Genomic DNA, 14,079 nt, shown 5'->3' with positions numbered 1-14,079 from the left:
GCTGCTCTCCAGGCCTTGCACATGATTCCCCTGCAGCTTCAAAGCCAGAGTGGCCTGCTGAATCCCTCTTGTTCTTTGAATATCTCTGACTTCCCCTTCTGCCACCAGCCAGAGGAAATTGCTTTTAAAGGGCTCATCTGGTAGAGTCCGGTCCACCCACATAATATCTGTATCTTCAAATCAATTGACTTGAGACTTTAATTACACTTGCAAAATCCCTACACTGCAGTACCTAGATTAGTGTTTGATTGAATAGCCAAGGAACAGTAATTGTGGGGGATTGCCTTAAGAATGCTGCCCTACCACCATCATTGGTATGAAGCGAGAAGCTTAAGTGAAATGAAGGTATTGTCTCAAAATAATTAAGTAATTTATTCTCTCTGCACAATATTTGAACATTTTGAACATTCTCTCTGTACAATATTAAGAACATTTATTCTCTCTGCACAGTATTCTGTAAGCATTAAACAGCATTTCTAGTTTGCATATTTAGTTGAAAAGGATTTCAGCGCAGTAGTGAAAATCATTGAAAATCAGTTCTGAGATTCCTGTTTAGACTTCAATTATTAAATTATTGGAGACACATGATATGTAGGGATTTCATTGGATTTCTTTAATATAGACTAATATTTCATATTATTGCCTGTGTGTATGTAATGGTATAAAATCTAGGTTGTGAAATGTAAATTTTATTTTGGGATAGCTCATCTTCTGTTTTGTCCTAAAAGTATCCTCTGTTACACAATGGCTTTATTGCCTCTTGCATTACAGTTTTTTACATCTAATTCCTCTTCTATTCCTTATTGCACCATTTAAAGAATACATTTCCAAGGTCTTTTTACAGACTGTACACTGATTGTGTGTCTCGATAGGATTTTAAGGCAGAAGTATAGATTTTCTGTGATACTTTCCTCTGACCCCATGCCATGACATAACCTAGGAGATTATTTAGATTATTTTGACACTTTATAAATAAATAAGACCTAGCTGATTTGAAATAGTAATGTACTCCTTCAGTTTCTCTACTTTGACTGTTACTTACTTTAGCATGTTATTCCAACTTTGTATAAGATTACTTCTTTATTTCTATTATTAATACTCTTTTTTCCAAGTATTAGGCTGTACCTCTACATCTGCCCTTTTATTTTCCTGTGCTTGTCTACAGTGGTTTCTGTTACTCTTATTTTTAAAAACAAACTTATTTATCATAACTTACTATGTACATCTGACTGCATCATTATGTCCCCATTTAGAAGTTGAAATACATATTTTGAAAAATAAATTACATTCTTTTTATTTCTTCTTTGCATATCAATTGGGACATTGTATTTGCTTTTGAAAATTTTGTGTAGGTAGGTCATTTTATCTATGAATTTCTTTTCAGAATGGTAGAGGAGGCATTATAAAATATGTGCGATTAAAAGGGGGAGAGTGTGTCTGAGGACTGAGACCTACTGCTTTGTCATGCAAAGAAGACATGCTAGCCATTCATTGCTGTGTGTCCTCTCCTGCAGTGTCCTGTTGCTAATCAGCAGCCTGGATATCTTTTTTTTTTTTTTTTTTTTGAGACGGAGTGTTGCTCTCTTGCCCACGCTGGAGTGCAGTGGCGCGATCTCAGCTCACTGCAACCTCTGTCTCCTGGGTTCAAGCGATTCTCCTGCCTCAGCCTTCCCAGTAGCCGAGGCTACAGGCATGCGCCACTACGCCCAGCTAATTTTTTGTATTTTTAGTAGAGATGGGGTTTCACCATGTTGGCCAGGCTGGTCTCAAACTCCTGACCTCAGGTCATCCACCCGCCTGGGCCTCCCAAAGTGCTGGGATTATAGGCGTGAGCCACCATGCCTGGCCAGTCTGGGTGTCTTGCTGCATACATGGATAGAATAGGTTTTCTGGGCCGGGTGCAGTGGCTCATGCCTGTAATCCCAGCACTTTGGGAGGCCAAGGCTGGCGGATCACTTGAGCCCAGCAGTTCAAGACTAGCCTGGGCAACATGGCGAAAGCCTGTCCATACAAAAAATACAAAAATTAGCCAGGCGTGGTGGCAATTGCCTGTAGTCCCAGCTACTCAGGAGGCTGAGGTGGAAGGATCGCTTGAGTCCAAGGAGGTTGAGGTTGCAGGGAGCTGCAATTGCACCACTGCACTCTGCCTGGGTGATAGAATAAGATCCCGTGTCCAAAAAAAATGAACAGGTTTTCTGTCTAGGTACTGTCATCTGTCTTCTTGTTTCAAAGAATGTTTTTCATTCCCCATTTTGATCTAGATCTGTCTTTTAGTTCTCCTCAACTTTGCAGCAGGAGGTGTAGCTTATCATATTTACACTTTAGTACTTAACAGTGTTTTCTATTGAAAAAGATTGTAAGATTTGCAATGTGGTAATTATTTTGTTCTCCTGTCAGTTACCAGCAACATCGTGCAGCTTGGTTTGGTTTTTCAATCCAATCTCCCCACTTCCCTCCCCACAAATTGAGTGAAATAATAGTTTTTGAGCACAGAGCCTTATCAGGCTCAGGCATGTTTTAAATAAGCTAAGTCTTGTCAAGTTCTGACTCTGTAGATCTCTCATTACTAATGCACAATGAAATAATATGATAGAATAGAAATAAAACCTAAGTTCTTGGTCCTGACCATCATTTACTGCCCTGGGCAAGTTGTGTGGCTTCTCTGAGCCTTGGTTTTCTTGTCTGCGAGTAGAGATTTTCTGTCCTGCCTATCTGCCAGGTAATTGTTAGGATCAAACAATATAAAGACTGCTAGAGAAATGTAAAAATTCTGAAATGCCCTACAATAGCTGTTAGGTTATATCATCTAGAAAAGCTTTGGTCATTAAATCAATCTTATAAATGGCTTCAAATTACTTTTTTGCCACCACCACCAGAGTTAAATCACTGCTATATAAAGGACAGGTTGGAAGGGGATTTAGAAGGACTTAATTTGCCAGTTGGATGGCCATTGAGATGGAGTGGAGATGGCAGTCTCACTCAAGGCACTGGAAATAAAAATGGGGAAGACAGACCCCAGAATCACTAGCAGGACTTAGAAACTGGTTGTACTTGAGGATGAGGGGAAGGAAGGACTGTTGAACCCCAAAGACTGGGAGGCTGGTTATCAAGAGGCATAACGGGCGGAATGGAAGGAAAGCGTGTGCTTCCCACTGAGGCTGTGTTTGAGCCGCTGCTGTGACTCCCAGATGGAGCTGTCCAGAGGCAGCTTGGGATGTAGGCCCAGATCCCCAGGAGACAGGGTTGTATTGGACCAGGGAGCACCTCTGCAGTGAGATCATTGAATGAGGCAAGATGGGGACTGAGGGTGGAACTTAGTAGAATGAATGTCTGTATTGAAGGGCCTGCCAGACAAGAAGAGCCAACAAAGGCCCTTCTCAGCCCGTGTTCTGGAGTCCGTGGTAGTTCTGTTCTACAGCCTATAGGACGTGGAGATGCTGTACACTTATTGCTCTTACAAGTTTGTGCATTATAAAAGAGCCCTTGATGTCTGATAAACCACTGGGGGAAAGAGTAAATCTTCCTAAGAAAATCCTTCAAAGATACACAAACTAAAAATGAACAAACAAACAAAACTGAGCAAGAATTTACATTTTGTTAAATAGCCTGTAGCCAAGTTTAAAAATGGAATGTTCATTTTTCATATTTAATGCTGCTGGCAGACGCTGCTCTATTCTTACTGAAACATTAGTTTATATGAAATAAAAATTTAATATCTTGATTCTTACTAATTCTCTTTTTTCCCCTTTTTTTCTTTTAGATTTTACATTGTGCTATAGGTAAGTATGGATTTTCCTGCCTACTATGTACAGTGAATTCTGCTTGTTTAAAAAGTCATAGATGATAGGCTTGATTGATTTCTATTAAATATTGAAAAAACAAAATGATTTAGTCATCATATATGAAATTGCTGAAATTAGAGTGGTTTTCAGTTTCTGAAATCATAGGTACTATTTAGATGTTATGACTGAACACTTTATTAAAGGTCACAGCTATTTTGTTCTGTTAATTTAAAAAAGGTGTCTCCCACCTTCTCAGTGCAAGGGTAATAGAAACATTAGCATGTTTATAAAAATGTGGCTGGAGTTCTGGTGCTGGGCTGTGTTGAAAAGCCCTCTCTATGATCACTTAAATGGTATCATTCTCTCTCCTTATCTTTCAAATGGGAGTATTGCCTACCTCCCAGGTGAATATTATGTGTATGTGAGAGGGATTAGAAAAGTACTAAGTATAAAGAGTTTTACAAATGTAGGGGATTTCTACTAAAAGCGGATACAATATGTTTTCTTTTTCTTTTTGTGGGGAAGGGCGAGTCATCAAATTTTGCTGTGGAATAGAGGCATAACGTCTAGTTTGGAGTGGCTAGACCTTTCTAATTGAATAAAAACCAATCTTGGAAAGTTGATAGATCCCACAGAGCAAGCCCATAGTGATTGCTGTGCACTCCAGGTATGTCTGCCAAAGGGAGGATTTGAGTTGATACTTATTCAGAAGCACTGAAGGTCTAAAAATTTGAGAACTGCAAATCTACACCGTTATGGCCCCATCAATTTAATCCATAACTAAATGGGTAGTTGCTATATTCAGGGAAACTTACAGTTCAGATAGGCACACAGGTAGAGAATACCAAACTGTCTACTGTGGATCTAGCAGAGGTCACTGTGATATCTGGCTCCATTACCTTCTTTTTTTGTTGTTTTAGGGACAGGGTCCCAGGCTAGAGTGCATTGATGCGATCATAGCTCAGCCTCCTGAGTAGCTGGGATTACAGGTGTGCGACACCATGCCTGGCTAATTTTTGTATTTTTAGTAGAGATGGGGTTTTACCATGTTGGCCAGCCTGGTCTCAAACTCCTGGCCTCAAGTGATCCACCCACCTTGGCCTCCCAAAGTGCTGGGATTACAGGCATGAGTCACCACGCCTGGCTAAGAACCTTGTTATAAAGAATTGCACCTTGGGCCAGGTGTGGTGGCTCATGCCTGTAATACCAGCACCTTTGGAGGCTGAGGCAGGAGGATCACTTGAGGCCAGGAGTTCGAGACCAGCCTGGGCAACACAGGGAGACCCCCATCTCTACAAAAAATAAAAAACGAGCCAGGTGTGGTGGTGCATGCCTGTGTCCCAGCTACTCAGGAGGCTGAGGTGGGAGGATGGCTTGAGCCCAGGAGGTTGAGGCTTCAGTGAGCCATGATCACATCATTGCATTTTAGCCTGGGCAGCAGAGTGAGTCTCTGTTTAAAAAATAAAAAAAAAGATTTAAAAGAATTGCACCTCTGCTGGTTTCTCACTTCTTACCTGGGATTATGGGTAGAGAGTCCAGGGACCCCTTCAAATGATGTGCAAAATTTTATATGTATGTTTCTGTGTTTATTTGGAGGGGCGGGTAGGGAGAGAATTCATAGCTTCAATTAGATTCTCTGAGGAGTCTGTGATTCCCAAAAGGCTAAGAAATGCTGCTTTAGAACCTTTGAATGGTAGATTTGAAAGCAGCTTGGGGGCTCATCTGTCCTGTGGTCTGCTTTCCCAGAGAAGACTAGTGACCTGGCCCAGCTCGTACAGCTGGTAAATGGGGAGGCTCATTTGGAAGACAGGTCAGTCTGACACCTGCCTGATTTCGTTTTATGATTAATGGGTTTTAACTTTTGTGCAGTCTGACACACATTTCCTTTTTAGTCCTTTATAATTTTGAAATGAAAAATTTTATCCTTTCATAAGTGGTTAAATAAATCTTAAGCACAACCTAGCAGATTGGGGGATATATTTGGCCATAGAGAGTTCTGGAACCTCTCAGGCCTTCTCCACATGACTGAACTCTGCCTCATTCTTCCTCAACTCTCTTAACCTTCAGCTGTCTCTGTATAAAGCTCTCAGGTGCATCTTTTCCAAGTATCTTAGCCGGTTCTGGCTGCTGTAACAAAATACCATAAATTGGGTAGCTTATAAATAACAAAAATTTATTTTTCACAGTTCTGGGGGCTGGGAATTCCAAGATCAAGGTGGTGCTGACAGATTCCCTGTTTAGCGAGGGCCTGTTCCTCATAGACAGTAGCTTCTTACTGTGTCCTTGCATGGTGGAAGGGGCAAGTGAGCTCCCTTGGGCCTTTTATAAGGGCACTAACCCCATTCATGAGATCCCTTGTGACCTAATAGCCTCCTGAATACCCCACCACTGAATACTTTTGCGCTGGGCATTAGGTTTCAACATAGGAATTTTGGAGGGACACAGACATTCAGGATACAGCACCAAGCATGTGTACTGTGATTTTTAGTTAATGTTAATTTTATTTTAATACCCTAAATCCCTTTGTCTGTCTTAAAATATACCCTTATATGTCTTTATAAAATTTCTCTACCCCTGGAAATAAAGTTTCTGACAAGTATATTTTTTCATTCACACTAAGAAAATTATCGAATGCCTAGCACGTGTGCATACCAGATGGTGTTGAGCAGTGGGAGTAGAGAGGTGAATGGGCTCAGACTTAGGTCCAGGAAACCCACAGTCAGATGGGCATCCCCTGAGTTCCTCTGGTATAGTGCATCCTGAGGACTGGTGTGCACATCACACGCTGCTCAGAGGGTTGGTGGCAGGTTTGCTTCCCCCTCAGACTCTGAACTCCTAGCGGGCAGATTCTGTTTAATTAAGCTCTGCATCCCCAGAGCCCAGCGGCAGGATCCTTCTACATCCTCAAGGACCTTGTTCTGTCTGTGCTCTCTCACTCCTGCCTCATCACCCTGTGCTATCTGCCTTTTCCTTCTCAGTGCACAAAATGCTCAGAGTGCTCTGTCTTAAAAATCTTTTAACCTGACCATTGACCCTGTATTTCCCTTATACTACTATATAACTGTTCTCCGTCCCTTTTCCCAGATTTATGGTAGGGTCTTTCTACTTCTCATGCCCATCAATACCTGAACCCTGCAGTTGGGTGTCTGTTCCCCTTGTTCTACAAAAAATCACCCTCTGGTCTAAAGTCAGCAACAATTTCTACTGGATTCTGAGGACACTGTTGGAAGTTCCTGGACTTAGCTACATGGGGCACTGCTGATGACTCCCTCCTGGAGATCCTGCTCCTTCAGCCTTTGTTGTACTGAGCCCTCCTGGAATACCTTGTCCTCTGTGGTCCTTTTCTTTCTTTCGGTGCTTTTATTTCTTTCCTTGTCCCTTAATCGTGAGTGTTTCTGGAGTTCTGTCTTAGCTCATTGCCCTTCTGACTGAACATACCCTCTGTGGGTGATCTCTTCGCATGGCATGAGATATGCATACTTTTCCAATTCCAAGCCACACCTGCATCCCAGACTCCAGCCTTGTCCACTGATTTCCTGGACGTCTGCTCCTGGGTTCACACAGGCACCTCCTCAGCATGACCCACTCTCCCAGACTCATTCTGCCTCCTTATTCTGTCTGTCAGGGCTGCTGCCAGCCACCAGCCATTCAGTCATTCATCCTAGACGAGAGCTTGTCGATGGTGTCTCCTCCTCTCTCACCGGCATTCCTGTAGCCAGGCAGTCATCAAGTTTTGTCAATTCAATTTCCTGAATGTCTTTCAGGTTGTCTTGTATCTTCATCCCTACTTGGGACCTCAGTATGTCTCATCTGGATTCCCATGTATCTTCCTGAACTTCTAGGCTTATAGCAATAATAATAATAATAAGAGCCACCATTTCTTGAATACTTACTGTATTCCAGTGCTTTACATTCATTACCTCATTTACTTCCCATTTTCCAGCTGAGACTGAGGCTTAGAAGGTTTCCTGTCTTTGTTCTTACCACAAATAAATGTGTGAGGTGATGCATATGTTAATTAGCTTGATTTAGTCATTCCACAGTGTATTCATATTTCATAACATCACATTGTACACCATAAGTATGTGTGTGTGTGTATATATATGTGTGTGTGTGTATATATATATATATATTTTTTTTTTTTTGGTCACTTTAAAAAAGAAGAAATGTACCATGTCTTGCCAAAGTTCACACAACACTAAGCCCTACCCCAGGACTTGAACCTATGGCTGTGTGGCTCCAAGTCCATGCACCACACTGCTCTCGTGGGTTTAGTTATAGGACCGTTTTGAGCATGTCATTTGCCTACTTAAAACCTTTTGCTGGTTTAAATTTCTTCATGATCTGGGCCCTGCCCACTTCTCCAGTCTTTCCAGTGCCTACTCTCTGCCTCCCACTCCGTGCTCGTCTACGCTGTGCCCAGGCTCTGCTCTCTGCCTGGAATGAGCAGCCCAGCCCCTTCAGGTGGCCAGCTCTGTGCATCTCTTCCAGTAAACTTCCATACCACCCACAGCTAGAGTAGGGACCCTTCCTCACTCTTCCATAATACCTTGCACCTCACTCGGTATTATACCTTCCACAATGTGTATTATGTGTGGTCTGGCACCGCACCCATGTCCCCACCAGTACCACTGAATATTTTTAGAGCGAGAGCTGTTTCTTATTGATCTCTGTATCCTGGTACCTAACAGTAAGTACATAGTACCTAGCAGAAGTTTGGTGAATATTTGATCATCATCTTACCAAATTCTGGTGGGAATTTCCAAAACTTACTTCAAAGTGATTTCAGTTCCTTAAAGGAATTAGAGATAACGATAAGGAGTAAGCTGTTTCTAGCATTAACCTAAAGGCAATGCTTCATTTTTACTTAGATCACTTAAGTTTATTTGTGGAATGATGGTTTATTTTTCAGTAGCATTCTGAAAGTTTTCACTACAACAACTTAGTCTTTCAGAAACTTATTTTAAAGCCTTGAGATATCTTTAGTTTTCATATTGTTGATGAAAAGTATAGACCTGAGTCAGACTAGGGTTACTCACTAGTTGTGTGATTCCAGGAAGTAACTCAATTTTTGTGCTCATTTAATTCTTCATCAGTAAAAGGGGGATAAGAATACCTACCTCACAGGTTGCATGCATGGAAAAATGCATGAAGAACACTCGGCACAATGTCTGAAACATGGCTGTATTGAAAATTGCCCAATAAAATGGTAGCTGTTATTATTACTTAAGCGACATAATCTCATAGAATATTAAAAGATTATTGTTCCTCTAATGTTCAATATTTAGATGTATATAAATGTAACTCTTTCATGTTCTTAATTTTCTTAAATTATAATTTCTTTGCAAGTGAGCACTTCAGGGCCCTTCATTCTTAGTATGAGTTGGAGTTGCATCTTGCTCACGGTTATGACAATGCAACTTGGCAAATACAGCCTCCAGAAACAATCAACTAAAATCTATGGAGGGGCTCATTTCTGTATAGCTGTAAATGAGTTCCCACACCTCAACTTTTTCAAAGTAGGTGGTTTGTTTTTTTTTTTTTTTTTTTTTTTGAGACGGAGTCTTGCTCTGTCACCCAGGCTGGAGTGCAGTGGCACAATCTCGGCTCACTGCAAACTCCGCCTCCCGGGTTCATGCCATTCTCCTGCCTCAGCCTCTCCGAGTAGCTGGGACTACAGGCGCCCGCCACCACGCCCGGCTAATTTTTTGTATTTTTAGTAGAGACGGGGTTTCACCGTGGTCTCGATCTCCTGACCTCATGATCCGCCCGCCTCGGCCTCCCAAAGTGCTGGGATTACAAGCGTGAGCCACCGCGCCCAGCCTGGTGATTTGTTTTTTATTGATAATAGAAGGATGGGATTTCTCAAATGCTGTAGCTACAGCCCTCAACCTAAGATTTGTAAAGCTTTTATATTTATTCAGTGTTTTTCCTTTTAGAAATGAGAATTTTTAAAAATAGGCCAGTTGTGGTGGCTCACACCTGTAATCCCAGTACTTTGGGAGGCCAAGGCGGGCAGATCACCTGAGGTCAGGAATTCGAGACCAGCCTGGCCTACATGGTGAAACCTCGTCTCTACGAAAAGTACAAAAATTAGCTGGACATGGTAGCAGGCACCTATAGTCCCAGCTACTCGGGAGACTGAGGTGGGAGAATCACTTGAACCCAGGAGGCGGAGGTTGCAATGAGCCGAGATTGTGCCACTGCACTCCAGCCTGGGCGACAGAGTGAGACCCCGTCTCAAAAAATAAATAGACACCAAAACCTACCTTGAGATATGTTTTTTTTTTCCATAATACTGCAAACAAGAGTTGTGGTTTTTTTATTCATGTGGTATGATTTGTGTTGAATGAAGTATTAAGAAGTGTATCTTTTCTGTGTCGTCTTCAAGATTAGATTGTGGAAGAGGCATGGGGGCTGTGGTTCTCAGCTGACTCTGCAGTATGGTTCCCTTCTTTATGGATGGGAATTAGAGGTGCAGGTAGTGGAACTGAAGATACTCTTGGTAAGATGTGACACTGTGCATTTAGTGAACTTTCATGTCAGAGATTACACTACCAACATAAATAACTCTTGAAGTTTTCTTTTGATAGAAAATTGTAGCTCAGTCACAGCCCAGAGAGTTATATCTAAAGTTTAGTATTTGCACGTTAATTTCATGAACAGGCAGGGACAAAAGACCTTTCACTTAGCATATGCTGGATTTGTGGTTTCAGATATTTGCTGTGTGTGCCAGCTTGCACTCCTCCCTCAAACAGAAGACACTTTATTAAAAATTTTAAGTGAATTCCAAAAAAATCATAATCACCTTAATATTCATTGGTAGCTTATGGCTCCAGACTGATTTTATTAGGTAACAAAGGTTGCCAGGTAGGAAGTAGAGCAGCTGCCAGGGAGACCCACGTCTCTTCCTACCAAAAAAATCTTTCCAGCCCACTAATTAGAGCTAACTAAATCCTCCCTTGAACTGTAACACTCCCGCCTCTGCCCCCCTACTTTGAGAGGGCCAAGCTTTTATCAGTCATTCACAATGCAATGTTGTAAAGGAACTGCCATCACTTATTTTTAAAACCAGACACAGAACCCACCAAATTTTAGCAGAAGAGAACTCTGGAAGGAGAGCATCTTGGAGGGAAGAGGTGAATTCCTCCAAATTTCTCTCTCCTGGAATTCTGCTTTCACACCTGTGCCCAGCCTTCAGCAGCGTGGCTGGGCACAGAAACATTACTGCGTTGTTTCCACTTAGCTGACATTTTAAAAATGAACGTTACCAAATTGTAAGAAGAGACAAAAGGGAATAATTACCTAAAATACAGACAGTACAGTATAAAAACCACCATCCCCAAAGAACAAGTTTCTGATCCAAAGCTCTAACTCCCTTTTAGTTTCTGGGGGCTGGTGCGGTTTCTACTTGCTCTCTTTAAGCCTTGTTCTTACCGGGACCCCTGTCACAAATAGGGATAACAAACATTTCTTATTCAGATTTAAATATTGCTTTCTGCCTGGGAGCATGTTTAGTGGTGGTGATGGCAGGGGGATGGGGGAGAAAGGAATGTAACCTAGCCAGGCAAGCTAGCCTGTCTCTCCTGCTTAGAGGCTTCTAAGGCTCACCTGTGGAGAGCCGCTTGGGAAGATTGGAGGCCTGGGTAGGAGGTTGCCAAATCCAACCTTCCCCTCCTTTGCAATTAATTCTGCCTTTGTCATTTATTCAAATACAGTAGTTTTCCAGCATCCTGACAATGGAGCTCTAACAGTCAAGACCATAAGTGGTCATATTCAAACTTTAATCTTTCCCAAATCAGTTAAGCCCTTCAGACCAGGCCAGCTTAGTAGCCTCCCTCTGCCTTAGCTCTGGCTCATTCTATTGTCTCCTGATCAAATGTTCCCTGCTCCCCTCCAGACAAGGAGAGAAGAAAATGCACCTGCATCTTGTGCTCCTGATACACAAAGCTTCAGCCCCTGTTCTCTGAATAAACCTTGCTTTTTCACACCTCCATAATTTTGTACATATGGTTTCCTTGGCCTGGAACACCAAGCTCTGTTAGTTCCCTGCTCTGTGTGAATATAACTGAGATGAAGGAAAGGAAGAGAGAAATAGAGCATGCTCATTTGTAACCTAAAGAGCCTGAGCAGGGAGGGTGGAAGACTTACCCAGGTATACACCACCTGGTACCTCGCACTTTGCAAGCACTCAGTGAGCAGCACCCAAGTATGAGGCAAAAACAGGCCCTGAGGATTTCTGTGCCTAGTTGGAGTTCAGAAGGGAAAGCTATGAAGAGAGCCCAGATCAGGGAATTTTATCCTCTGCTGTCCCTGCAGGAACAACTAAGTGTTTCTTTGGAATGGAAACCTATTATTGAGACCTTAAGGTGCCTTCTCTATAAGATAATATTAGCTGGCTGTCCAGTCCGTCAGAAATCAACCCAGGGCACACCCTGTTGGAAACATTACTAGTCGTTTGACAAGTCAGGCACCTTCCCTCTGGGCCTAGTTTCCACGTGTGAAAAACGAGGGCATTGGACTGAATACGTGATGATCTCTATCATTCCTTACAGCCACTCGTTCTGAAATTCTGTGAACCTGTAAATGTGATGTTGCTTCAGAAATGAATGTCAGTGATCTGAGTAGTGATGTAAAAGGAGGGTACGCTAGATGTTTAAATGTGCCGAAGTATGAGTGTTTGGAAATTCATTTCAAGTACAGTAGTTCTACTACCTTTTTCCCTCTAGATAAATTTTGAAAGTCCCATCAGAATGCAGAATTGAGAGAGGACACACATACACGTTTTCTGTAACAGACGTTTACTATGGTCACCACTAGATGGCACCCTTGTATTAGTAAGATTTTTCTCTTAGAAATTACAGGGCTTCAGGATGACTTCTAATAAAAATAGATAGTAATTAATCAATAGCTGAAACTGAGGAATCAGCAAGTTAACCAGAGAAAATAGAAATGGATGTTTTTCTCTCACTGTCTGATGACTTGATCCTTAAGATTCGAGGTAAGGAAAAGCTGGAGCTTTCTACATTGCCCTGAGGGAGATTATTTTATAAATATTTCTTAATTGAAAAGCATAAGATACCTTTAAATCCAAGATGAGTTTGATTTGCTTGATGAAAAGGCGTGCCATATTTCAGCAGTTCTTTGGTGTGATGGTTTGTGATAGTCTGAAGTCAACCTTCCACCTATTCTTAGCTTCAGAAGCAAGGTTAGTCCTGCAAAGCTGGAAACACCAAGTAGTTACCAAGTTGAGTAAATCCTGTTGAACCAAAAAGTGAAAACCTGAGTCATCTTTTAGCCAAAGAGTGATTTGATTTATGCTTCTGTGGCAGGAGTTGAATGGTTACGATGTGTTAAAAGGGAGCAAGAAAGCTTTGGAAAATTTGTATGACCGTGATATGTCATTTTTATAGTTCAGTTTCCTTGTCTTGGGAGAGGATTTTTTTTCTCTTCATTCACTGTAAACATCTTTCCATTAATTTTTAAAAATATGTTTTTTTTAGAGCAGTTTGAGGTTCACAGCAAAATTGAGAGGAAGGTACAGACATGTCCCATACGCCCCCTTCCTCCACACATGCATAGTCTCCCATTATCAACATCCCCAACCAGAGTAGTACATTTGTTACAATTGATTAATGTACATTGACACATCATTTTTGTCCAAAGCCCATGGTTCACTCTTAGCATTGTACAATTGTTGGGTTTGGACAAATTTATAATGACATATATCTAATATTATACTGTCATACAGAGTGTTTTCACTGTCTTAAAAATCTTCTGTGCTCTACCTGTTTATCCCCCAAAGCCCTGGAAGCCATTGATCTTTTCACTGTCTCCATGGTTTTGCCTTTTCCAGAATGTCATACAGTATGCAGCCTTTTCAGACCGACTTCTTTGACTTAGTAATATGTGTTTAAGTTTCCTCCATGTCTTCTCATGGCTTGATAGCCCATTTCATTTTAGCACTGAATACTCTGTTGTCTAGATGTACCACAATTTACCCATTCTCCTAGTAAAGTACATCTTGGTTGCTACCAGGTTTTGCCAATTATGAATAAAGCTGCTATGGACATTTGCGTGCAGGTTTTTGTGCAGATGCAAGTTTTCAACTCCTTTGGATAAATACCAAAGAGCATGATTGCTAGATTATATGCTAAGGGTATGTTTAGTTTTGTAAGAATCTGCCAAACAGTCTTCTAAAGTGTCTGTACTGTTTTGCTTTCCCAAGAGTAATGAATGAGTTTCTTATTCCACATCCTCTGCTGCATTTGGTTTTGTCGGTGCTCTGGATTTTGAC

At 41.6% G+C, this 14,079-nt stretch overlaps 1 protein-coding gene across 2 annotated transcripts in view; it reads left to right on the top strand.

The window, feature by feature from the left end:
• HACD2 (3-hydroxyacyl-CoA dehydratase 2) overlaps positions 1–14,079 on the top strand; it is a 104,685-nt gene that overhangs the window by 16,316 nt on the left and 74,290 nt on the right. For both annotated transcript variants that reach the window (XM_055258974.2, XM_055258973.2), the window contains one exon: positions 3,761–3,779. In XM_055258974.2, coding sequence (XP_055114949.1) covers positions 3,761–3,779 — 19 coding nt within the window. The remainder of the gene's footprint in view (positions 1–3,760; positions 3,780–14,079) is intronic.

Source organism: Symphalangus syndactylus, chromosome 21 (genome assembly GCF_028878055.3).
Source record: "Symphalangus syndactylus isolate Jambi chromosome 21, NHGRI_mSymSyn1-v2.1_pri, whole genome shotgun sequence".
Classification (NCBI taxonomy): Eukaryota; Metazoa; Chordata; class Mammalia; order Primates; family Hylobatidae; genus Symphalangus; species Symphalangus syndactylus.
The sequence above is the reverse complement of the archived record's forward strand: the minus strand, read 5'-3'. Positions and strand labels throughout refer to the sequence as shown.